The sequence below is a fragment of the Garra rufa genome, chromosome 25 (genome assembly GCF_049309525.1).
Source record: "Garra rufa chromosome 25, GarRuf1.0, whole genome shotgun sequence".
Classification (NCBI taxonomy): domain Eukaryota; kingdom Metazoa; phylum Chordata; class Actinopteri; order Cypriniformes; family Cyprinidae; genus Garra; species Garra rufa.
In genome coordinates this window covers 15,612,128-15,639,267 of record NC_133385.1, presented here as the reverse complement: position 1 = coordinate 15,639,267, position 27,140 = coordinate 15,612,128, and the positions used below count along the sequence as shown (strand labels likewise).

The following is a 27,140-nucleotide window of genomic DNA, read 5'->3' as shown; positions in this document are numbered from 1 at the left end:
TAATCATCATCTTGGTGAACAGTTTTGGAGAATTTGATGTTTCCCCATTCAAACAGATAGGAGCTGCACTTGCTGCCCGAGAGGCGTTTCAAAGATGGCCGCCGAGAGACATGACTTGTCTTAAAGGGACTTTGGTTAAAATCGACGAACATAACGAGTCGCTGTAATATCAGTGGTCAAAAATAATGGATGCCAAACGGGAAAGACAGCGACACATTGCTACCATTTGGTGTCAATAACTTAGGGAGTGATTGGTGTTTGGTTAGTTTACACACATAACCATAATTTGGGGGATTCGCGCCTGCTGTATTTATAAATACAGTTGTCAGTCACGACACTTTACAGCAGGGGTGGGGAACGTCCGGCCTCCGGGCCGTATACGGCCCGCGAGACAGTTTGATACGGCCCACGATTCAATTCAGAAATCCCCCTCCTCTCTCAGGAAAAAAAAAGCTTAAAATAATTTTTCCTGTGATTAAAAAAAATTACAAAAATATAATGAAAATAGAAATAGAATATTATAGATAAAATACAATAATATAAAATAGGTTTGCGTGTCCGGGTCACAGTCAGCGTAAAAGCAACGCAACGCAACGTGCACGCAACGTTCGTTGTCATCACTGATAAACATCATGGCTACCGGCAAGAAAAGAAAAGTAGATGCAGAATGTCGCGCTTTTCAAGAAAAATGGACAAACGATTATTTTTTCGTTGAAGTCAAAGGCAAGCCAGTCTGCCTAGTCTGTGGGGATGCGCTTGCAGTGATGAAAAAGGCCAATATCGAGCGTCATTACATCTCGAAGCATGCTAAACTGAATGAGTTGCAAGGACAAATGCGCCTGGATAAAGTTAACGCTCTTCGGCGGAGTTTGGGTGCCCAACAAGCAGTTTTCACAAGACCGCATTCTGACCGAGAGAATGTTATTCGTACAAGTTTTGTAGTGAGCGAACTAATAGCTAAGAAACTGAAACCTCATTCAGACGGAGAGTTCGTGAAAGAGTGCCTTGTTGCCGCAGCGGAGCTGCTAGCGCCAGAAAAAGTGAAACTCTTCCAAAGTGTCAGTTTATCTCGAAGAACGGTCACAGAACAAATTACCGATATGGCGCAAGACATTGAAACAACACTGAATGACACCGGGAAAAAATTCCAGTTTTTCTCTCTGGCCTGTGATGAAACAACTGACATAACAAATACCGCCCAACTAGCAATCTTTGTGCGTGGAATTACTGATGAGTTTGAAACGACGGAGGAATTGCTGTCTTTGCAAGCCATGCATGGCACTACCAAAGGTGAGGATTTGTTTGAGCAAGTTGTTTTGGCAATGAACAAATTTCAATTACCATTTGAGAAGTTAAGTGGCCTTGCCACAGATGGAGCTCCAGCCATGCTTGGCCAGCAAAAGGGACTAACTGCATTGATCAAAAAAGAAATGAGTCGTCTTAATCTTGATCCAAGTGATTTAGTTGTATGCCACTGTATCATACATCAAGAGAGTCTGTGTGCACATTCCCTGAAGCTCCACAGTGTAATGACAACTGTCGTTTCCACCATAAATTTCATCAAAAGCAGAGGGCTAAACAGCCGGCAGTTCAAGGAGTTACTGAGTGATCTTGAGTCCGAGTATGGAGATCTGGTTTACCATTGTGAGGTGAGATGGCTAAGTCGCGCAGATATGCTTGAACGGTTTTACAAATTGAGGGAAGAAGTAAAACAATTCATGGAGATTAAGGGAAAACCTGTTGTGGAACTCAGTGATGACAAGTGGCTGTGTGATTTGGCCTTTATGGTGGATATAACCAAGCACCTGTCAGAGCTGAACGTCAAGCTCCAAGGTCCGAACCAGCTTCTCAGCTCTCTGCTTTCACACGTGAAATCATTTGAGGCAAAATTAAAGCTGTGGCAGTCGCAACTGGAAAAGAGTTGCACTGTGCATTTTCCTACTCTACAAGAGCACAAGCCTGCTATGACAACTGAGTATGCTGGTGAGTGTGCAAAACTGCTTCAGGCATTTGGCGAGAGGTTTCAGGACATAAAAAGTAAACAAAATGAACTGAAGATATTTGCCGTGCCATTTAACGTGGAACCATCTGAAGTACCTGACAACCTACAACACGAAATAATTGAGCTGCAAAGCAATGATGAGCTCAAAGCAAAGTATAACAACCTCCCTCTGCTTGAGTTCTATAAACTGTATGTACGTTCTGAGGATTTTCCCATTCTGAGGAGACATGCACTGAAGTTTGCATCTCTGTTTGGGACGACCTACTGCTGTGAGCAGTTCTTTTCAAAACTAACTCTTGCAAAGACTCGATTCCGCTCAAGACTGACTGACTCAAACTTGGAAAACCAGCTGCGAGTAGCATCGTCATCACTGCCATCTGACATCAAACGCCTCACCAAAGAGAAGCAGTTCCAACCATCGCATTAGAGAGGTTAGTGATATGTGTGTTCAATAAATTAGTATGGCCCTTAAAGGATGTTGCAAAAGTATAAATGGCCCTTGATAGAAAAAAGGTTCCCCACCCCTGCTTTACAGTGTGTACATGGCCTGTATGATTTACTGGTAGCTTATTATTAGTCACATAAACTACTAGCTTTGAAGGAATAACATTCGTTGAAAAGTCAAAATGGGGCCGTTAATTTTGCATTTTTGGTTTTAACTTATTTTAACGGTCAAACACATCCGTGTAGTGCTTGTTTACATAGAAAAACAATGGAAAAGTACCACAGTCTGGTTACTTTACTATAGCAAATTGATCTGCGGACCGCATTAACGATACTGTGTGTGTGTGTGTGTTTCCACAGAAGAAGCACATGTTTGGAGTGACATGAAGGTGAGTAAATAATGACAGAATCTTCATTTCAGGCAAACTTTCATTAAGATTCTCTGAGATTGAGAGGTTTTGCACAGGTGTCTCTGTGGACCCGGTGCAAATCTTCTGGAGTCAGTTATGAGGTGGATTTTTTAGGCTTATTTGTAAGCATTCCACCTCATGCTTCAGTGATGAGAGAATAGGAGAGATGACATGTGGGGTTAGTTTCTACAGGAGAGGACAAGGATGAAAGTGAGAGAAAGAGACAAAACAAGGACATGAGAGAGACTTTGAAGATAAAATGAATTGGCCTTGTGCCCTTGCAGACTGTATTTCATATTTTCAATGCATTTCTATTTTTTTTTTTACTCTCAATCCATCAAGTAGATTCATTTCCATTTTTGACAGTCTTTGTGGAGGACGTCCTGACAATACTGTTTTTTTTTATTTTTTTATTTCTTCAAAGTAAGATAATCTTCAAATGTGTGATGTGTGCAGTGATAGAGGCCACACTCCTATTTTTTGGCCACACCTCTAGCATACTTTGAGAACAGTTTTAGATGAAGTTTGCTATAGTGATGGCATACTCTCACCGGGGGAAATTTTAAATGCCTCACCTATTTGTCTGTTTTTATTTGTAGTCTGCACTGAGAATCTTGCATCGCTTTCGCTCAAACTTAATTAAATATAAGGAGCGAATCTTAACCTGTGAAAAACATGCCATATTTTAACCAAAAATCGAAAGAAAAAAATGTGACCCTGGACCACAAAATCAATCATAAGTAGCACAGGTATATTTGTAGCAATAGCCAACAATACATTGCATGGGTGAAAATGATTTTTCTCTTATGCCAAAAATCATTAGGATATTAAGAAGATATTTTGTACATCTCCTACTGTAAATATATTAAAAGTTAATTTTTGATTAGTACTATGCATTGCTAAGAACTTCATTTGGACAACTTTAAAGGTGATTTTCTCAATATTTAGATTTTTTTGCACCCTCAGATTCCAGATTTTTAAATCCTCCACAGATTCTCAAGTGGATTTAAGTCAGGACTCTGGCTGGGCCACTGTAAAACGTTAATGTTTTTGTCTGCTAACCATTTCTTCACCACTTTTGCTGTGTGTTTTGGGTTGTTGTCATTCTGAAACATCCACTGGTGCCCAAGGCCAAGTTTCTCTGCAGACTGCCTGATGTTGTTGTGGAGAATTTTGATGTATTGCTCCTTTTTCATGTTTACCGTTTACTGTGATTAGGTTCCCTGGTCCACCGGCTGAAAAACAACCCTAAAACATTAGGTTCCCACCACCATGTTTGACAGTGGGGATGGTGGTCTTGGTTGAAGGCTTCACCTTTTTTACACCAAATGAAGGCTACATCATTGTGGCCAAACCAGGTGAGCATTAGCAAAGGCCAAGCGGGCTTTATCTGTGCCTTATCTGGAGAAGTGGTGTCCTCCTTGGTCTGTGTCCGTGGAACCCAGCGGTGTGCAGGAGTATGAATAATTTTGGGCTTGACTGTCTGCCTTGAGATGTTGCCACCAGCAGAGTCCAGATTCATCAGGATGGCCTTGGTGGTAATCCTTGGATTCTTTTTTTACCTCTCTCACGATCCTCCTGGCCAGTACAGGTATCACTTTTGGCTTCTGACCATGTCCTCTGATATTTTTCACAGTGCGGAACATCTTGTATTTTTAAATAATACTTTGCACTGTAGCCACTGGAACTTCAAAACATTTAAATATGGTCTTATAGCCGCAGGTCCTCAGTGAGCTCCTTTGTCTTAGCCATGACTGTCCACAAACCAACAGCAGAGAGCTTCTGTTTTTCACCTGTTGAGTTGATTAAAACCGCTGTTTCCAATGAATCAGGGTAATTAGGATGCTTTAGAACAGCTTGGACTATTTGGAATCGTACAGAACTTTGGATTTTCCCATAGACTGTGACAGTTTGCAAAGGGTATGAATAATTTTGGACATGCCACTTTTTGTTCAAATGTAAATAAAAGCTGAGAAATATATTTTTCCGCAATGATGCCTCTTGTACATCGTCTTATTATCTTTTGGGAGAAGCCTGTGTCATTTCCGGTCCAAAAAAAAATAAACTTGCTGGTTGAATAAAAGTAACTTTAAGTCAGCATTTGGCAGGAGTATGAATAATTTTGGGTTTGACTGTATAGACGTTTTTCCTGAACGCGGAAGTAAGCCCGACTCTTAACTGAAAGAATGCTTTGCATTTCCGGTCTGCATTGTTTCTAGTCAAATTAGGGTATATTCAGAGCTAATAATCTAATGTTAAACCTATTCAAATGTTTTAAATAGCACATGGCTTCATAGCGCCATCACTTGGCAATATCGCAATGACCGTCAGTTGTCAGTGCCTCACTTTAATGAGTGTGTAGATGACGGATGTTAGCTGCATTAAAAACAGATAGACGCTATTTGAATGGGATCTTATGGAAACCGGAACAGAAAAGCGTTCAATCTGAGGTTAGAATTCGTAAACCTAAACTCACAACGATATGCAGAGATAGAGTTTGAGACATATATTAAACCTGCATTGAATATATTTATGTGTGAATTCAAATTAGCATTATACTTTTATTATAATTTTGGGTTTAATGGTTTTAATATATCATGCAGCCTTGGAAAACAGCCTAAAATGTATTCCATTGATTCTTGTTAGTAGAATGGGCCACTTCCGGTATTTTGCCGGTTAACGTTACTCGACACGGGCAAAATGCAATCGAAGATGTTTTAAAATCGAATACTCGAATTGAATCGAGAAATCGTGACAATCTTAATTTATTTGCATTTATCGATTAGCAGATGCTTTTGTCCATTGATAATAGGATAATAAATGCATCGGAACGTGACAACTTGTTACTTTTGTAACTGATACAGAGAAGGAAAATAAAGAAATATAAAAAAAAACCCAGACTCAATAACCACAACACAAGAACTTACTTTCAAACACTTTCATTATTTTCTCCATATAACTCAAAAAGAAAACAGACCCCCAGGAAAAGTAAAGAACTGAATGATAGAGGAAGAGAAAGAGAGAGATAAAAGAACTGGGCATGCTTGGGCATGCTATAGGCGCATAGGGTGACGGATACATCCAGGTCAAACGGTACAAGAGCCGGCGGTGTGGGTCAACTGCAGCAACATCCTGCTTCAAAGACCCTTTAGAATCCCACCATCCCCGTAACATACAGCCGTTGTGGTATCAAAGTGAGCCAGTCAGTGAGTTTGCAAACTTCTCGGACTCGAGTTGAGCAAATGTTCGACTCCATACATTTGGATACCTTTACATCAGCATAGTTGTCATTTGTACATTTAATTTTGTTGGTCATTTGCGTTCCTTTTTTCGGCTGGATAGAGAAACGGAGAAATATGGGGAAGGAAGGGAGGTGGGCGAGAAAGAGGGATAGAGAGAGAGAGTACACAAACTGTGAATGAATCATTGCCAGGAGGACAGACTCAAGGGGGAAAGTACAAGCCCATACACACATGCTATAAAAACATCTCAGTCTTTGCGTTCTGTTAGCTGGCTATAAAAAAATAAACAAAACACCTCTCTTTGATTATTTGTTTCACTCGTTTTAGTTTCGGCTCTGATTTTGGGGCGGAAAGGCCGCTGGATGCCAAGACCAGCGTTCGGACTGCGGGTTCATCATTGGCATACCCGATCAGGCCTGGTCCACTGTGTATCATGGTGTTGGCCAATAAGGTAAATGATCTCAACACACTCCTATGACAGTTTGTAAGTTTGTTGGCACGTTTTTGTACGATCTCATCCGTAGGATTGTTTCACTCCTTTGAGGTGCGTTCTCATGGTGACATTTTTTACCTACAAATAGGGGTGTGCTGTATTTTAACAATGAACTATTTTCATTGTTAAAATACAGCAACAACAACTGTTGTGTCTAAAATGTAAGTTAATTAAAATTAGCTGTTCATTAAATCAATATATAACATTTGCAGCCGTGCTGATATTTGACAGCTAGTCTATGTGTGCACTCTCTGGGTGTGTTTATGTTTGTTTTTTGCAATAATGTTAAATTGCATATCGTTTAAACAGCAATTACAATATTATCGTCGCCAATTCGTACATATTTTAGAAGGTGGCTAATTCGTACGAATTTGTACAACCTCACAACATTTTGTAAGATTTGTCTACACCCCAGTGACGGGTAGGTTTAGGGGTGGGGTTAGGGGTAGACCAATCATGCGAATTCATACGGATTGGGAATATGTATGATTTAGCAAAAATCAGCCACCTCGTAAAATATGTACAAATAACCATGAGATCGGGTTGATGTTAGATCATACAAATTCATACAAAATCGCCAATTTGTAAACTTTCTGGGTTTGTTTTTGCTTGGTTTTTGTGATGCACTCGATAATGTCAAATCGCATATAATTTAAACAGCAATTACGATATTATCATAGGCGGTATATATTGGCAATGCTATCTCACAACCAATTTGTACGTATTTTACAAGGTGGCTAATTCATAAAACCTCACTCATACAATTTGTCTCCAGACCCCAGTGATGGGTAGGTTTAGGGGTGGGGTTAGGGCTAAGTCAGTTGTGCGAATTTATACGAATTGGGAAACTCGTAATATACGTATGATTTAGCAAAAATTTGCCACCTCATAAAATATATACGAATTGCCATGAGATCGGGTTGATATCGCACACCACTACAAATGGTATGTTTTCGTACAAGTCAGATTGTAAATCACCAATTTGTACACTATCTTACTATAGCTTGCACTCTCTGGGTGTGTGTTTGTTTGGTTTTTGCAATATACTCGATAATATACAACAATTACGATATTATCGTAGACTATATATCGCCAATGCTATCTCACGACCAATTTGTATGTATTTTACAAGGTGGGTAATTCATACGACCTCACTCGTATGGTTTTGTAAGATTTGTCTAGACCCTAATGGTGAGTAGGTTTAGGGGCGGGGTTAGGGGTAGGTCAATGGTGCAAACTCATGCGAATTGGGGAACTCGCAAAAAACGTCTGATTTAGCTATACAATATTATTCACCTAATAAAATTTGTATGAATTGCCATGAGATCAGGATGATATCGCACACCCCATCTACAAATTTTCATTTTCGTACCTACATATTTTCGTTTTTGTACAAGTCAGATCATACAAAATCACTGATTCGTACACTATCTTACAAATTCACGCAGTAAAGGCGTGAACCATAAATGTGCTTGTGCAGAATCTAACCTAGTGTATACATGCACTCTCCGGGTGTGTTTTTGTTTGGTTTTCGCGATATACTCGATAATGTCAAATCGCATATCGTTTAAAGAGCAATTTGGATATTAGTAGATGTATATCGGCAACGCTATCTCACAACTAATTTGTGCATATTTTATGGAGTGGATAATTCATATGACCTCACTTGTATGATTTTGTATGATTTGTCTAGACCCCAGTTTCGAATAGGTTCAGGGGTGGGGTTAGGGGTACGTCAAAAATATGTCCGATTTAATAACAATTGGGCACCTCGTAAAATATCTACGAAATGCCATGAAATCGAGTTGATATCGCACACCCCTACCTACAAATGTTACGTTTTCGTACAAGTCAGATCGTACAAATATGATATATATCGTCAATGCTATCTCACGACTAATTTGTGCATATTTTACAAGGTGGCCAATTCCTACGACCTCACTCTTATGATCAAGTCAGATTGAAAAAAATGATAGAAAATCACCAATTCATACACTATCTTACAAATTCACGCAGCAAAAGCGTGTTCACGCAAAAGTCTAACCTAGTGTGTGCGTGCACTCTTTGAGTGTTTGATTTTTGTAATATACTCGATAATGTCAAATCACATATCGTTTAAATAACAATTATGATATTATTGTAGACGATATATATTGGCAATGCTATCTCATGACCAATTCGTGCGCATTTTACAAAGTGGCTAATTCGTATGACCTCACTTTTGTCTAGGGAGTAGGTCTCGGGGTTAGGAGTAGATCTTTTGTGCAAATTAAGGAACTCGTAAAATACGTCTGATTTGGCAAAAATGTAGCAATATGAGCCACTTCGTAAAATATGTACGAATTGCCATGAGATCGGCTTGATATCGCACACCCCTACCTACAAATGGTACGTTCTGGTACGCCAATTCCTACAAACTTACAAATTCGCATTAGATTGTGTTGAACAAGTCCAAATCAAATTTAGCAGTTTTTACGCCACATCCAAAACTACTAGCACACTTTTCCGTACGTTTTTTTCCCCCTATAAGATTATCTATACAAAACTAAAACATATGTTAGCATGCAACTTTGTTTTTTTTCTTTTACTTTTAGAAAAACAAGGCAGTCGGCATTTTTCAGACGTCTTGCAAATAGCTAAAAAAGTTTTTTTTCTTTTTATCAATAAATATTTGTTTTCTGAAAGCAGCAGTTGGGAAAAAAAACGTTAACAGTCTCTTGAATGTCTGGTCGGGAACGCCAGCATCTCGCGCAGCATGTGGCTTTCAGGTGTGCATGGTGAGGTCGGCAGGTGCTCGCACGTTCTCGCGATTTCATCAAAGAGAGTAGGGGGGCGCTGTAATGATAATGATGACCTCACAGAATGTCATGTGCTAGCCCTCATACAACATTCAAACAATGTTTAAATAACATAATGCTGCAGAAAAGCTCTTAAAACTCAAGGTGCGAACTCATGCTACGTTGTGTTGTGTTGAATGTACAGTGTATAATCTTACATGCAGGACCTGTTTATGAAAAGATAAATGAGTCGAACTGTTTTATGATTTATTCTGCTGAAAAAAAAAGGTTCATTTGGAGCAAGATTAATGATGAAGCCCTTTCAGATCGTAGAACTTTTGGATCTGGGAATTTTTCCAAATGCATATGGGTCAGATTCGCCCAAATGCAAATGGTGCAGATGCTGAAACGCTGGTGGCGCTGTGTTTTTGTGATTACCAGACTTTTACTAACCCACTTTGGTGTGGTTGTGCTTGTTTAGCCGATTTCTTTTCGACATATGCAACATTTTAGGCAAACTCGTAGGTGTTTAGACATCAAAAAGCTTTGTAGAGTCATTTTAGGTCCGTTAGGTAATTAAAAAGTCTCTTTAATTCTCATTTCAGGCCCACCATGACATTCTGGAGTCTACTGGTTGTTGACATACCACACAGATAGGAAAATGAAGGTGTATAGGAAATGAGAGGAGTGCTTGGCGTGTTATTCCAATGAGTGGCAAAAACGAAGACATGGAGAAACATAAGCAATGCTTAGGAGAGGTGCGCGAGGGAGGCGGGTGGGGTTAAACAAGGGGCCGTTTCCCATCACTTTGAACCTGTTGACATCATAGCTGTGTAACATTGCCGTCACCCGAAAAGATGTTGATGGTGGTCGCCCTTCACCCTTACGCCACCTTGCACACCCTCCCTCACCAAAGCCACCGTTCAAATGAGTCCAACACCCAAATACAAACCAAACCCAAATGAAAACCAAAAAAAGCCACCAGCATTGTCAAGAAAAAGGCAAGTAAGGAATATGAAATAAAAAAAGAGAAACAAGTATATCAATTTATAACAGCATTAATGAGTGAATGAATACATAGGATAAAACTTGAAGTTCAAAAGGATGCTTGTAACTATTTCAGATTAAAAAAAGAAAGAAATCAACAAATCAAAAACGAGCTCTTTGGAGACAGAAAAGCAGACGGAACTGCTGAGCCCAGTTTTGTGTTGTTGCCTTCCTCAGTCGTCATATTGACGTGCTGTAACTTCAATAGAAGTACATTGGTCGTTTGCTTTAAAAAAACAGGCCGGGACCAGATCAGTTGTGATGACACTAGTATTGATTTGATAATAGTGTAGCTGGACGAGAGGAGTTGATAGGCAATGCAGAGTTTAAATAAAAAAATGGACAAACAAAATGGCGACTCCAATGTTGAGCAAAATCACCATGACTACCAGAATAGAGTTGGAGCCCTGTTGAGTGAGAAAGAGAAAAAGAGAAAGGTCAGTATTTGTTTATACAGTGTGGATTTCACTAAAAACGAATATGGCTTATTTGCATGCTATGTTGTTTTGATTCGCTAAAATAAATTATGCAAATCAAGTATAAAGTGCAAATCACAATTTGCTGGTGTAATTTCACAACAATGACTCCAGAGTGATTTCATTGGCTAGAAGAACCTTTAAAGTCTACTTCTTAGGGTACATTACTATGATCATTAAAGGAGTTCACTTCCTGAACAACAATTTACAGATAATGTACTCAATCCCTTGTCATTCAAGATTTTTATGTCTTTCTTTCTTCAGTCGTAAAGAAATTTTGTTTTTTGAGGAAAACATTTCAGGATTTCTCTCCATATAGTGGACTTCTATGGTGCCCCGGAGGTTGAACTTCCAAAATGCAGTTTAAATGCAGCTTCAAAGGGCTCTAAACGATCCCAGCCGAGGAAGAAAGGTCTTATCTAGCAAAACAATTGGTTATTTTTTAACCTCAAACACTTGTCTTGTCTAGCTCTGTGTAAACTGTGTATTCCGGTTCATGGCAGTTAGGGTATGTCGAAAAACTTCCATCTCATTTTCTTCTCCAACTTCAAAATCATCCTACACCACTGTCACGGCCGTAGCCAGCTATGAGGTCACTGAGGTCCGGACCTCTGTAATTTTTTTTATATTCAAAAATAAAATGTCAAGCTCTCTGAATGATTATTTAGCCATTTAAACCACCTCAAATCACATGAGTGTTTGCAATTCATGTTGCTGCGAGAAGCTAGCGCAGTGAACGGGCTTGAGAGCGCCTTGAGTGAGACCACGGGTGCAGCCTCCGTTTGTTGCCAGATCCACCTATCAAAAACAATAGCAAAATACAAATATGTTTGTTACAGAATGAAATGGGCTACTATGCCAAATAACGTTACCGTTACTGGCCAGCAGGAAGACGTCTCATGCTCTTTAGTTAACCTTAAGTAATCAAAAACATTAATTAAAGCAGCGTTTCTCAACTGGTGGGTCGCAAAAACGTTTTGAGTGGGTCGCGGAGTGTGCAGTCAAAGAAACAACAAACGTAATTCTGTTTTTTCTGACGCTAGACTATTATTTTGAAAGACGTGCGTGAAAGCGGTTGACTCTTCTATCAGTACCTGAGAAAAAAGTTTTTTCCTCATTCAGTATCTACGGTCAAATGAGATGTTGTCAAGTTTTATGTCAGTGTCATTATTCTAACGTTATTTTTATAACTTGTTATAAAATAAAAATTCCCTCACCTAAAAAAACCCCGAACTTTCCATGAATAAAAAAAATCTTTCACAGTCATCTACATGTCTGTCTATTTCAAAGTTTAGGCTATATGTAGTGCATTTGTGGGTGTTATTATAGCACAATTCTTAACACCTTACTTCGGACCTCACTAATTTTCAAACCCTGGTTACGGCCTTGATCACTGTTTTACCTTTTTTTGTAAAGAGTGTTTGACCTTTGCATGTTTACTTTGTAAACAGTTGTTCGGTACTTCTGCAGCAATGTAGGATGATTTTGAAGTAAGAGGAGAAAATGAGATGGGAGTTTTTTGACTTACCTTAACTGTCATGAACCGGAATACCAGAGTCGTTTGAGGTTGAAAAGTATATAAATTGTCTTTTTTTTTTTTTTTTTTTTTTTAGAAAATAACCATTCGTTTTACTAGATAAGACCCTTCTTTGGCTGGGATCATTTAGAGCCCTTTGAAGCTGCATTTAAATTGCATTTAGGAAGTTTAAACTCGAGAGCACCATAGAAGTCCACTATATGGAGAGAAATCCTGAAATGTTTTCCTCAAAAACAAAATTGACTGAAGAAAGAAAGACATCTTGGATGACAAGGAGTAGGAGTTATCTGTAGATTTTTGTTCTGGAAGTGAACTACTCCTTTAATGCCAAAAAAATAAATTGCAAAATTCTATCATTTTTTGTAGTTTGACAAGCTGATCACTTGGTCTACTAGTTAAGAGTTAAAGAGAAAATTAAAATTCTGTCATTAAGTACTTACCCTCATGTCGTTCCAAACCCGTAAGGCCTTCATTCATCTTCAGAACACAAATTAAGATATTTTTGATGAAATCTGAGAGCTTTCTGACCCTGCACAGAGAGCAACAGTACTACCATGTTCAAGGCCTAGAAAGGTAGTAAGCAGGGTTGCCAGGTTTTCACAGCAAATCCTGCCCAATTGCTATTTAAAACTTGTCCAATCGCATTTTGAAGGGGGTCCCAGTAAAAATCACGTTACAGGGTGGGTAAAATACATGTTTTTGCTGGGTTCACCCGGTAAAATTAGCATTCCAGGGGTAAATATTACATTATTGGGGTTGCTTCAACCCACGGACTTGAAAAACTGTGTTAAAATAGCCCAATTCTGTGGGGAAAACTGCAGACTTGGCAACATTGGTAGTAAGAACATCAATAAAATAGTCCATCAGTGGTTCGACTTGAATTTTATGAAGCTACGAGAATACTTTTTGTGTGCAAAGAAAACAAAAATAACTTTATTTAACAATTTCTTCTCCTCCCTGTCAGTTTTCGAAGAAAAGAGTACTATTTTACTATTTTAACGATGTCCTTACTACCTTTCTGGACCTTAAATAGTCAGTTGTGTTGCTGTCTATGCAGGGCCATAAAGCTCACAGATTTCATCAAAAATATTTTAATTTGTGTTCAGAAGATGAGCAAAGTTCTTACGGGTTTGGAATGACATGAGGGTGAGCAAGTAATGACAGAATTTTCATTTTTGGGTGAACTATCCCTGTTTGTGCTGATACAGGATGACAATGACTGAAATACCCATGTCGATATTCTACATTTTGCACCTGCTGAGTGACTTTGTGCTGAAGTATCACATGCTAAAGTTGCGCAATTCTTAAGTGAATTTGCTCCACAGTGTATTAAGCAGTCAACATACTAGAGTCCTAGATTTACTGCAAAACACATTTGCACACCACAGTGCATGTTTAAAGAAAGCCGCATGATTATTCCATTCCCCTTGGCTCACCAGAGATACGGTATTATCTCAATGGAAATGAGAGTCTGTACTGCATTGTGCCAGCCCTCGTAAGGACCAACGTATTTGCAAAGAGCTGGGTTTGTCGAGCGCGCTTTTTAATTGATGGGCTCATGTAAGCGTGTCGTGGACAATGTTTACAACCGATGAGCGGAGGGACATGCGCGCTGCACATGCAAGACGCATGTGAGGCATGAAATTAGGCTGTGACAAGCGAACCGGACAGTAGTGTTAAGAAGACGCCGTGAGCGCTGATTTTGCACAATGAATTAGGACAAGCGTATCTTACAGAGTCACATTTAGCGCATCTTCCTGTTGAGCAAACAGATTTTGCTCTCCACAGTTGTTTTATTGTAGAGTCAGACAGTTGTGTGCTGTGTAGGGCCTGTTTTTCCTCCTCCTGTGCTAAGCTAATCATTTGTTTAGATATCTCCGGAACGCATAAGTGTTGTTTAAACCGTTGACAGTGTTTGTTAATTCCTTAATCGGGGCTAGCTATTGTGCGGATGTGTTTCTGTTTCATGTTAACCTGTCTTACACAAGTCTGCTGCATTGCTTGCCTCTCTGCGGCTACAAACATAAACCCCCTCCTTCCTAGAACTCACTCTTGTCGTTTGATTGGCCGCAACCCGAGCAAGGCATAAGCTGTTCCCTAGCAACAGAGTGTGGGACAGCCAATGCAGGGCTGCGTTGTGGAAGGAGCCACTTTGCCAATTTGCTGTTACCAAGGTGTTCTTAGTGCAGCAAGAGATCGTAGGGCCGCTAGGCATTGGAAGGGGACAGTTTGAAGTTCGGATATGTGTCCAGGTTGTGTGTCTCGGACTGTTGTCAGGCCCTGTATTCCCTTGGGACTCCAAACACCTATGCTGTGTTTGTGGCGGTTATGCTTCCTACTCATGCACTCCCAGGCATACTATAACACCTGGTGCGTTTGCAGTCGATTAGAAATGTATTTGATTATTTTAAAATGATGTGCTTGGATTCAATATTGATGATTCAATATTCAAATGGACAATCGTTTACTGAAATTTTAAAGTTGTGAAAGTTTATGAGGGTGAGTAATTAATAACAGAATTTTCATTTTTGGGTGAACTAACCCTTTAAGTTCAAGCAATAGTTCACCTAGAAATTAAGATTCGGTCGCCATTTACTCACACTCATGTTGTTCCAAAAACTGTAGGACTTTCATTCTTCCATGAAATACAGAAAAGACATTCCGAAGAGTGTTCTTGTCACTCTTGCCCATTCAAGTACAATGAATGGATACAAAAATTGGGATAGCCAATCCTGCACTTGGAATGCACCACTATGCTGCAGAGTTTAGCTCCTGAACCAGCTCATCAAGGCCTTCAGGATTACTAGAAATGCCCAGGGAAGGAAATAAGTGTTGGAACCAAACTCTTCAGGATATTGAGCCTCCAGGAGGAGAATTGGACACCCCTGCAATAAGTTTATGTCATCTGTTTCTCACACAGAGCTTATATGAGCTACTTTTACCAAACTTTTATGGTGTTTAGCATCATTTTTTTTTTAAAGCTTGGAAGCTTCTGTTTCCATTTGTTGTCTTTATTTCTCTTTTTGTGTTGCACAGAAGTGCATACAAGTTTGGACTGGCATGAGGAAATGATACCAAAACTTTCAATTTTAGGTAAACTATTCCTTTAAAGGAGTAGTTCACTTCCAGAATAAAAAAATTCCTAATAATTTACTCACCCCCATGTCATCCAAGATGTTCATGTTTTACTTTCTTCAGTCGAAAAGAAAATAAGGTTTTAGAGGAAAACATTCCAGGATTTTTCTCCACATGGTGTTCTTCAATTGGGGTCAATGGGTTGAAGGTCCAAATTGCAGATTCAATGCAGCAAAATCCTGGAATAGTTTCTTTAAAAACCTTAATTTCTTTTCGACTGAAAAAAGACATGAACATTTTGAATGACATGGGGGTGAGTAAATTATCAGAAATTTTTTATTCTGGAAGTGAAAAAATCAATTTCCGTGTTTCCAATGTAGTGCATCTTCACTCACCGAGTTCACTTTGAGCTGAGACTGATTCTCGTCATCGTGCTCTAGTGCAATAGGTGGGGATTTCTGTGGGGGTGAGAGTGTGAGGTCCCTGCGGAGGGGCCGAGCCTCTAGCTTTTCCCCCACTCGTAGACTGTCCAACTTTTGCACTGAGTCCGGAGCCGGCCCCTCCTGAGCGTCCCTGGGCCCTGAAGCGTCCCGGACGTCCCGTTCACGATTTTTACCCCGTCGCTGTAGTGTATGTCCACGGGAGTCTGAGTGACCGTGCCACTCTTCCCCATGCCCATAGGGCTTTTGGGAGTTATGGGAGTCCATTGGCTGCAACGGCCTCATCTCCATTTCATAGTTGCTCAGTTTTTCCTCATCCTGCTCTAAGAGACGGGAATGAGCCAAACTGTCCCCATGTACCCGTTGAGATGTCCAAGAAGCTGAGGGTCCGTCTGGCCTCCTTTCCCGCTGGGTTTTGTGATTGGAGGAGCTGTGGTCTCGAGGCTTATGATTCGAGGAGTGCTTGTGGCCATTGGCCCGTGCCGCCCCAACCCGTACCTCGTCCTGCACTGAAGGAGTTGTGGAGCGGCTGCTCCCCCGACTACCCCCTCTACTACTGCCCCCACGAGAGGGACGCTTGTCCTCGCTCCAACTGTTAGCCCTCAGGTACTCTCCACCTCCACCCGAACCACCACCACCTCTGCCCTCCATCAGCACTTGGATCTCTTGCGTTCCCCCACGTTCCTCGTCCACAGCAGTCTGTCGAAGAAAGCGGGCGTTTTTGGTGCGGTGGGAAGATTTGGTGGTTGGGCTTCGGGGAGGTGTTGAGGGTCGACTGGGAGTAGGGCTCACATCTGGGGTAAGGTCTGGGGGCGTGGAGCCCTTCATATAGAGCTCGGTGCTATCCGCAGTACCACTGGAGATAACTTCTACGTCGTTCTCACTCGAGTTCTGCTGTTTGGGTCGCTGGCACTCCACTCCTACTCGAAGACAGAGAGAAAAGTTTTAATTTTAAAACATGTAGGCATGCCACACACTTTAAATCTTTACTTCATTCTGCAAAGGGGGTGTATAGAATGGGAACATGCCCTTGCATAAACGTCTTGAGAAATATACATTTTACATAATTATACTGAATACTTTTGTGCAGACGTAAATCAAACTCTTATTTAGGGGCTTTCGTACCCCATAGTTCTAGAACCTAGCCACACTCTTAAAAATCAAGGTCCTTTAAAAGGTTCTTTACAGCGATGCCATAGAAGAACCATTTTTGGTTCCACAAAGAACCATTTAGTGAAAGGTTCTTTAAAGAACCATCTCTTTCTTACCTTTTTATAATCTTTTGCCACAAAGAACCTTTTGTAAAACAGAAAGGTTCTTCTGTTGTTAAAGGTTGTTAGACAAAAAAGGTTTTATGGCATCGTGAAGCGCCTTTATTTTTAAGAGTGCAGAAGGGTGGTTCCTTCAAGAGCCAATTTCACCCTCTGGCCGTTTTCCTGGTTGCATTCGCACTGGCAGCAGGAACTCTGAAGCGGTTGACAGCAACGTCTTTATGCACACCGTTTACAAACGTCAACAACCGGTGAATGGAGGACGCCATGATTGGAGACATTTTTTTTTTTTTTTTTTTGTCGTGGGTTTCGTGATAACTGAGATGGAATATATAGATGGAATGTGTTACATATCATCAATGCTGAGAAGAGAACACAACACTTGCAAACCGGTAAATGCCGTTATCACTGTTTTCCATGTTTGTGAGATAAATATGTTTACACAGCTTTTTAAAAATGCCGGGTAGCTGGTGTTTTGTATGGGTTTGGTCAATCAGTGCACACTTAAGTCACTGATAGTTCCTATAGAACTGTTTTAGACCCTACTCCAAAGTAGGAGCTAATTTAGTTCCCCCAAACAGACTTCCTAATTTGTTTTCGCACTGGAGGAACTATTTCACATTTCCTAAAACTATTTGCAGAAGTTCCCGCTTTTTGGAGTGTTTGCAAAGCTGGAACTAGGAACAAATTTAGTTCTAGTAACTCAGTTTGGGGGAACTAAATTAGCTCCTACTTCAGAGGGTCTAAAACAGTTCTATAGGAACTACCAGTGACGTAAGTGTATGCTGACTGGCCAATGCATACACTAGCTACCTGGCATTTTTAAACACCCTTGTAAGAATATTTACTCCACAAACATGGGAAAACTGATAATAAAGGCATTTACCTACCTGTTGTGTGCAGTGTTGTGTTCTTTTCTCAGCCTCGATAATATGTAACACTGCAAGTTGTCTTAGGTGATTTAGCCAGATTTTCACACAACAAAAACAGCTTAGATCACAGCGCCTTCCATTCACCGGTTGTTGACGTTTGTAAATGCCTCAAATGAAGACATTGCTGTCGGCTGTTTCAGATTTCTTGCTGCCGGTGTGAATGCAACCAGGAAAACATCCCGAGGGGAAAACTGGTTCTCTAGGAACCACCATGCTGGCTAGTTCCTAGAACTGAGTTCTTAAACTGCGCTGTGCGAAAGCACCTCTAGAAGTAAAACCACTCCTAGTTCCTGCAGCCATGCTAAAAAGCAGGTGCCATGCCTCGTTTTATGCCATTGACACTAAAATACAATTGATTCTCCCTTGCGTTTTAACCAAATGTGGTGCCCCAGTTCAAATATAAATAGGGATGGGAATCGAAAACCGGTTCTTGTTGAGAACCGGTTCCCAGTGTTTCAATTCCATCGAATCGTTTGCAAAATTTGCAAACGATTCCCTTAACGATTCCAGTGGGCACGAATGACGTCATCACGCGCATTGCGTAACTTACGCACGTTGCGTAGCTTACGCTCAGTCAATAAGCATTGGCGCCTAAGCGGAACAAACGCTCAAAAGTCTGGTTGTATTTTACCAAAAAAGACGAAAATAGGGCAACTTGCAATACTTGCAGCGTAGATATTTCCTCAAAGGGAGGAAATACCACTAACATGCTAAAACATTTGCGCACACAGCATGCAATAACAATAAAAGAATGTTGCGTTTTCGATCCGCTCTGGACTAACAGTTCTCAACCCAGCAGCGGCAGCAGCAGCAACAACGTTAGCATGTCCTCGGCTAATAAAGCTGCAGGACTCATTCATTCCCATTATATATTTTCTAGGGAGATGACAAAGATTCTCAGCCCTAAGTACAAAGCCCCAAACAGAGACAGTTTAACTATGCTAATCAACAATTTGTTGTCCCTTTTCTTCCATATGAGAATCGATAAGGGAATCGATAAAGAATCGAATCGTTAAGCAGAATCGAACATGGAATTGGAATCGTAAAAATCTTATCAATTCCCATCCCTAAATATAAAGGTTATATTCAGTAGTTTATGATCAGCTTATGATATTTGCCAGTATTTTAATATTGGTGTATGCATAATATTGCATTTTGGTCTTTTTTTTGAAGTTTTGGTTACTATATAAACTGTAGGTATATATGGGAAAGAGCTGCAAGAAGATTCTTTAGAAAATCTCTTCTTAGGCGCTTTCGCACCACATAGTTTTAAGAACTCAGTTCTATGAACTAGCCAGCAGGGTGGTTCCTAGAGATCCCCTCAGGCCGTTTTCCTGGTTGCATTCGCACCGACAGCAAGAAAATCTGACTAAATCTCTTACGACAACTTACAGTGTTAAATATCATTGAGGCTGAGAAAATGACACAACGCTGCAGACAACAGGTGCCAAATGCCATTATTGCTGTTTTTCTTGTTAAATATAAAAAATATAGTTTTTTAAATTTTTACACAGCTTTTTTGCATGCTTTCGCCAATCAGCAAACACTTACGTCACTTGTAGTTCCTATAGAACTGTTTTAGACCCTACTTCTGAAGTAGAAGCTCATTTAGTTCCCCCAAATGGATTTCCTAGAACTAAATATATTCCTAGTTCCTGTGGTGTGAACACATTAAAAAGCATGAACTTCCGCCAATAGTTGTAGGAACTATAAAAAGGTTCCTATGGTGCAACAGCCCCACTTGTGTTCCACAGAAAAAAATAATTGGTTTTAATCATAACAGATTTAAATTTTTGTGTGAATTTTCCCCATACAACCCTTGATTGCTCAAAGCACACGGGCCGTTCCTTTTAAGCTTGATACAGTGTAACTTCCAGAGTCAGTAGCATGGCTGCTCTAATCAGCTCGGCTAATGAGACCTGAAGATTTCAAAGTCTGTTCCCTATCCACCCAAAAGTACACTTTCAACTTAACCTCATAAAGGCTTGTACTCCAACTGTAAACATTATTTACAAATCTGTTGCAAGTCAGCACATCTGACTTAGAACCAAGTTTGTTCTAATATTTCTAAGGTCATCTCATGACGTAACTTTATCATTTAGAAATATCAACCGTTCCAGGAGGTCGCATACACCGATCCAGCACAGCGTGAGTGCTTATAGCTTTCGTGTTTTGTGATGGGATGCGATCGGAAAATGTATAAATTCTGCAGATGTGTGGGGGTGTGACAGCGACCGAAAGTGTGACTACGTATACAGTATGTGGGTGGTGTGAATATGTGTGTGTGGGTATTGTGTGTGCATGCATAAATTTCATTGTGTATGTCGGCTAGCTTTGCGTGGGCTTTTTGGAAAGGTCAGCGCTGACCTCCCCTCATCTTCTTATTGCCTCTTCTATCACTCATTACCCCCGCATGACACAGTAGGGGCATCGACCCCTACAGTCCTGAACCCGTCCGGCACCTATACTCTCACACACACGCCATCACCGACACTCTGCCAATCTTCAGCTATTTCTAACACACTCATATAAATCTACCTCTGACTGATAGCTAGTGCAATCATTAAATGATCAGCACTAAATCATGCTCTTCCTTTTGAAAAACGCTGACAAATATTAGCACCTTTCAAATGACTGTTTTCAAAGCTAGCTGGAAAAGCTTAGTCGCGCTGTCAAACAGTTTGAAGTCCTGGTTATTTTTAGTCTTCAGACTTTGCTGGTTGCACTTACTGTTTCCTCGGTGCTGGAAAGAAGGGGAGAACTCTTTGGCGGTGATCCGGGCCAGCCTGCACTCTTCTTGGGATTTCTGCGCTGCTGCCGTCGCCGCATCGGCTTTCCCTCTGGCGTGAGCTGTCCTGTGGACGTAGCGGTCCGGGACAAAGACGTTGAGATGTGGAGAGAAAGACAGAGTTAGAAAAGGATAGGGTTTGTGGGCATTTAAGGTGAAGTGTGCAATTTGTGAGTCACTAGTGTTACCAAAAGGAATTGGGAAAAAATTTACACACTTCAGCTTTAAACTCATACTCATACTCAATATTTGACCATTTGACAACTGACGACTTATATATTATAAATATAATATTAGTTTTACTTGAATTATGCTCTTTTAATTTCAGAATGTCAATTATAAGGACATTTCTTTCGAGGAGGCAGGGGAGGCAGTGTCTCCTCAAAATATTGGATGACAAAATTTGTAGTACTAAATAAAGCAATGCTGATAATACAAAATAAAACATTAAAAAGTGTAGAAATCACCAAAGAAACACTGTCCAACAGCGACACCAGCGGGTAAAGTTACAGCGGGATTCCACGACTCTCTCGCCTCCCCTAAGCCCATTAAGTTTTAACAGACACCCTAATGTCCAGCATGTGGTGGGTTTGGTGGGTGGTAATTAAGAATGAATGGGGGTAAGTTACGTGAGAGGGGGCAATGCCTCTATTGCGATATGATTGGAATTGACTGGATATGTTCGGGCTGTGATTGGTCAATTATTGTAAATTAATCATTGATGCACACTTGCTCTTCCTCTAAAATGTATTTTTCTTTTTCCAGATATTTATGCATTGTTTTTGCAAAGTCTCATTCAGATCTGGCTCCATTCTGGTGTGTAGCACACACTCATGGTTTAATCAATTTTTGATCTTTGAAGTTGCACCATCCTTTGTTTTCTCGTGGAATAGACAACCTGATCTCATGACGAAAGTGTACCCTTGGGAAATACGTACCGCCATGAACGTTTCGTGACATATTGGATGTGAAATGTCCGCTGAGTGGCACTAATAGAGTGTTCGTTTTTTCCCTCAGAACAGATGAACGTACATTTGGCGCATTTTATGTGACGTTGATTTTGTAGGTGTCACCGCAGTTCTGACTTGAAATGTCTGTTAAGTGGCGCTATAACTCTAATGCTGTGACGTTTTAAAATAATGTACCATCTGCACTATACCCAAACCTTCACGATAGTACTATGACCAAAAGCGAATGTGTCGCAAGCATGGCATTTTAGCTTGTTTTTTGATCTCTCACCTTTTAGCTCTTTCATCGTGAGTCATGTTTTTCATGAGATACGTACTCAAGGATTCCACATTCGCGAATCAGTCTGAATAACATTATTTGACACCATTTACTTTTTCTCTGCAGGTTTCTGGACTTATTGTAAATTAGTCATTGATGCACATTTCGATCTTAAATCAAAGTGTAATAACTTGCTCTTCCTTTAAAATGTCTTTCTTTTTCTTTTCCCAGATATTCATCCATTGTTTTTGCAAAGTCTCATTCAGATCTGGCTCCATTCTGGTATGTAATGCATACGTGACATTATTTAATCAATATTTGATCTATGAAGTTGCACCATCCTTTGTTTTTTTTTTTTTGTGGAATAGGCAACCTGATCTCATGACAAAAAACGTACCTGTGGGAACTTTTTCGCAAGACATGAAATACGTACCAGTAAGCCAGTACCAGTAACAACATAGGCGGTAAAACAGCAAACACTTGTAATCGTTTCGTACACAGTTATGATTACAGCTCCTTATGTTTCGCTTTCTGGACAAACAAGCTTGCTCTGTAGTTCAGCCGGCACGGAACTGGATTTAGGATGCAGAATCCTTGGTGAAAAATCCTTTGAAAAACATAACTCATGATGAAAGAACTGAAAGATTCGAGATCGGAAAAAAAGCTAAAACAACATGCTTGCGATTGCATTTTTACACCAGATTCACTTTTGTTCATACTATCGTGTAGGTTTAGGTGTAGTGCAGATGGTATGTTATTTTAAAACGTCACAGAGCATTAGTTATAGCACCACTCGATGGACATATTTCAAGTCAGAACTGTGATGACACAAACAAAACCAACGTCACATAAAACGTACCATATGTACGTTCACCTGTTCTGTTCTTTTAGCGACACTCAGTGGACATTTCACATCTAATATGTCACGAAACATCCATGGCAGTACCTATTTTGTGTCTTGTGGAAAATGTGCCCACAGGTACGTTTTCGTCATGAGATCAGGTTGGACCCATTCGATGTGAAATGTCCACTGGGTGGTCATCTTTCAGCTCTTTCATCGTGAATCATGTTTTTCACAGGATTCGTAACGAAGGACTCCACATCCTAAGTCCTAAGGCCTCTATTGTTCTTGTGAAAAAGTTCCCACATGTACATTTTTTGTCATGAGATCAGGTAGGGAATAGGTCCATCTAGTTTTATTCAGAAATTCAAAACACTGCATAAAGAGAGTAAGTATGCTTTAATATAGGCCTACCATTATAGTATTATCATGTTTTATGGATGGTGATTTGAAAAACCTTGCTCTATGAAGCAGACCACAGCAAAAAGCACATAAGCATATGGTTTAGCCAATGAGCAATCCGGTCATTAAATTGATAAGGCACACGCTTCCGCGCCTACCAAGATCTTGACACTCTGATTATCCGAGGGTTGACGATAAATACAGGCTGAAGGCAAACAATTACACAGCAGTCACACACCCTCACTCTGAGAGATGCTCTCGGGACTCCACAGAGTCATGCCTTTCTGACACGGTAATTCTCACTTGTTTTAACTCTGTAAACTTGCCAAGACTCTACTTCGTCAGCCGTAAAACCAACTTTTCTGCAGTTTAAATATCCATGTTTGAATGTAAATATCACATGCTGTCGAGTTGTTCCAGAACTGTTTACCGAAACTTTCTCCAGGAAGATTTTAAAGCTTTAGGCTAAACATTTTGTGAACTAATAAGCAAAAGCCCAAAATGTTACAGTTATCCTTTACAATACACTTCACTGTTCGCTGTTTCCTATCTGGACCTCTAAGAACAGGCTACTGTGCTTGCTTCGGCTGCTAAATAATTCACTGAGGAAATCAATGTGGTCTGTGTCTGAGACAATAAAAGAGAGCTAGTGTTCACAACCTCGCCTTTTAATGTGTGATTCCCATTCATCGCACCCATCTGTTTTACCTGTGTGCGATCGAGACTTCGACTTTGCATGATGATGACGCAAAGCGTCATGCTGGCAAGGTGGCCGGATTGTGTACTGGAAAAAAATGATTTCTTAATCAGAATTTTAGTCTTGTTTTCCAGTAAATGGAAAACAAGATAAATTGATTCAGTGGCAAAATCGCATGAGATAGAAAAATATTACTTGAGTTGATATTATAATATTATAAATGTATAAATAATTTTATTTTATTTAGCTTTAAATATCTATTCATTTAATTAATATGAATATTATTTAACAATTATTACAGTTGTTTACATTTTACAAATTAATATCTAAGTATAATGAATTATTTAATTTTATTTAGTTTGAAATAGTTTAGTAGTTATTAATAGTTAATTAATAAATAATTTAGTCATTTAATTACAATTGTAATAAAATTATTACAATTAAGATGTTAAACAATTTATACAGTTGTTTAAATAGTATTACATTGTAAATAAATATTAATATAATAAAAATAAAATAATAAACAAATATATAATAATGTATTAATAATTAAATTTTGTTTAGTTTGAAGTTTGTAATAGTTAATTTGATCATGTAATTAAAATGTTATTATTTAAAATAATTAATATAAATGTTATTAAGCAATTAATACCTTTTTTACAATATTATTAGATTTTATTGAATAAATATTTAAGTATGAAATAAAAAATTAATTTAGTTTACTATGAAATGGCTTATTTATAGTTACCTTAGTCATTTAATTCTAATTGTATTATTAAAAATGTATTAATACAAATATCATTAAATAATTCATAAAAATGTTCAATTATTATTAAATATTAGTTTTAAATGAAGTTTGTAAGTAGTTTTATTAATACAATTATTATTACACATTAAACAGTAGTTTTAAAAAAACATTATGAATGCAATTATTATTACACATATTAAACAATTTATACAGTTGTTTAAATATTATTACATTTTATTGAATAAATTAAAATATTAAGTATTTATAATTAAAATGTATTTATTTTATTTTGCATTTGAAAAGGTTTATTAGTAATAGTTAATTTAATCATGTAATTAAAATGCTATTATTTAAAATAAGTAATATAAATATAATTAAACAATTAAAACATATTTGATTATTATTACATTTTATTAAATAAGTATTGAAGTATAAAATATTAATTTTATTTTTTTAGTTTGAAATGGCTTGTAGTAGTTAATTTAGTAATTTAATTATAAAATATTAATACACATAAACAATTCATAAAATTGTTCAAATGTTATTGAATAAATATTAGTTGTAAATGAAATTTGTGAGTAGTTTAAAAATTGTATTAATACAATTATTGCAGATATTAAACAATTTATACAGTTTTTAAAAATATGATTATATTTTATTAAATAAATATGAACATATGAAGTATTATTCATATTTTATTTAGTTTGATTTTGATAGTTTATTAGAAGTTAGTTTATTCATATAATTAAAATGTTATTATTTAAAATAACTTATAAAAATATTATTAAACAATTAATACAAATTAAAAATATTACATTTTATTGAATAAATATTATAGTATAAAATATTTATTTAATTTTGTCATTTAATTGAAACTGTATTATTAATACAATGTATTAATACAAATATAATTAAACGATTAATAAAATTGTTCAAATATGATTTTTTAAATATTAAAATATAAAATATTAATAATTAAATTGTATTTAGTTTGAATTTGAAATAGTGTATTAGTAGTAGTTAATTTAAACGTAATACATTTAATAAAAAATGTATATAAATATTATTAAACAATTAATACAATTTTTAAAATATTACATTTTATTGAGTAAATATTGATATATAAAATAGTCATTCAATTTCGTTTGATTGAAATAGTAGTTAATTTAGTCATTTAATTGAAATGTAATCATAATGTATTAATACAAATATTATTAAATAATTAATAAAATTGTTCAAATATCATTACATTTTGTTTAATAAAATTAAAACATAGAATTTAATTCATATTTATACTATTTAGTTTGAATTTGAAATAGTTTACTAGTAATAGTTATTTAAACGTAATAATGTTATTTGAAATAATTAATATAAATATTATTAAACAATTAATACAATTTTTCATATTATTACATTTGTGTAACAACTATTGAAATATAAAATATTCATTTAAGTTTGTTTTGTTTGAAATAGCTTATCTCTAGTAGTTAATTTAGCCATTTAATTAAAATTGTATTAATTAAAATGTATTAATAATACAAATATTATTAAACAATTAATACAATGATTCAAATATTATTAAATGCTTTAAAAAAAACAAAAAAAAAACATTATTTTTGCTGAAAAAAGAGAAAAAAAGAATAACTTGTGTTTTAAAAAATACGTAAAAATACAGAATGATACTTAATTGCACTTATTTTCAAAGTTTTAATGGACATGTAATGAACAGGCAGATGTAAATGGACCGCATGAACCCCAGGAACGAGGATGAACTTTTTCCCCTCCGTTCTCATTCTCTCTCCTTGTTTGTGCAGTGGCTGTCTTGGTGCAGTATTGCATGTCGATGCTCATCGATTGCACCCTCTTCCTTTCTGCTCTAGGCTGTCTTCACCCAGCCAGCTGAACCAAGTGCATGTGTGTGCGAAAAAGTGTGCGAGTATGTGAGTGTTTTAACATGTGATGGTTTAAACAGGGTTGTAGCTTGTGGTGTGGTCAGAACATGGAGTGTGTGTGTGTGTGTGTGTGTGTGTGAGACGGTGAGATACGGCGAGGTAGGTCGGATGAAGAGATCTTAGGATTGCATTCACCCCGTGCCTTGCCGGTTGTCCTGGCAACGGCAGAGGAGAGAAAGTGAGGGAGAGAATAAGATGGCGTGGGGTATAAAAAGGACAAACAATTAGATAACAGAGGAGAATGAGAGGGAGGATTGTGGGATGCTTCTGGAGGTGTTGAGAGTACAGTCAGAGAGTGAGGGCTGGATGTGAGAAACCGTCCATTCACTAATAGAGGGC

General features: G+C 38.2%; 2 protein-coding genes across 2 annotated transcripts in view; one reads left to right on the top strand and one right to left on the bottom strand.

The window, feature by feature from the left end:
• The first annotated feature begins 764 nt into the window (after positions 1-764).
• LOC141301353 (general transcription factor II-I repeat domain-containing protein 2A-like) lies at positions 765-2,429 on the top strand. The gene has a single exon (XM_073831595.1). The coding sequence runs from the start codon at positions 765-767 to the stop codon at positions 2,427-2,429; it is 1,665 nt and encodes a 554-aa protein (XP_073687696.1).
• Positions 2,430-5,779: 3,350 nt separating this feature from the next.
• The window catches only part of jph3b (junctophilin 3b), a 52,412-nt gene continuing 31,051 nt past the window's right edge, over positions 5,780-27,140 (bottom strand). The window contains exons 3-5 of the mRNA XM_073831896.1: positions 20,877-21,001; positions 15,899-16,863; positions 5,780-10,822 (exon numbers count right to left, since the gene is read on the bottom strand). Of these exons, the coding sequence (XP_073687997.1) occupies positions 10,742-10,822; positions 15,899-16,863; positions 20,877-21,001 (1,171 nt within the window). The 3' untranslated portion in view covers positions 5,780-10,741. The remainder of the gene's footprint in view (positions 10,823-15,898; positions 16,864-20,876; positions 21,002-27,140) is intronic.

Coding starts and splice junctions, on each gene's coding strand:
- LOC141301353 (XM_073831595.1), top strand. CDS start 765: ATGAAAAAGGCCAATATCGAGCGTCATTACATCTCGAAGCATGCTAAA.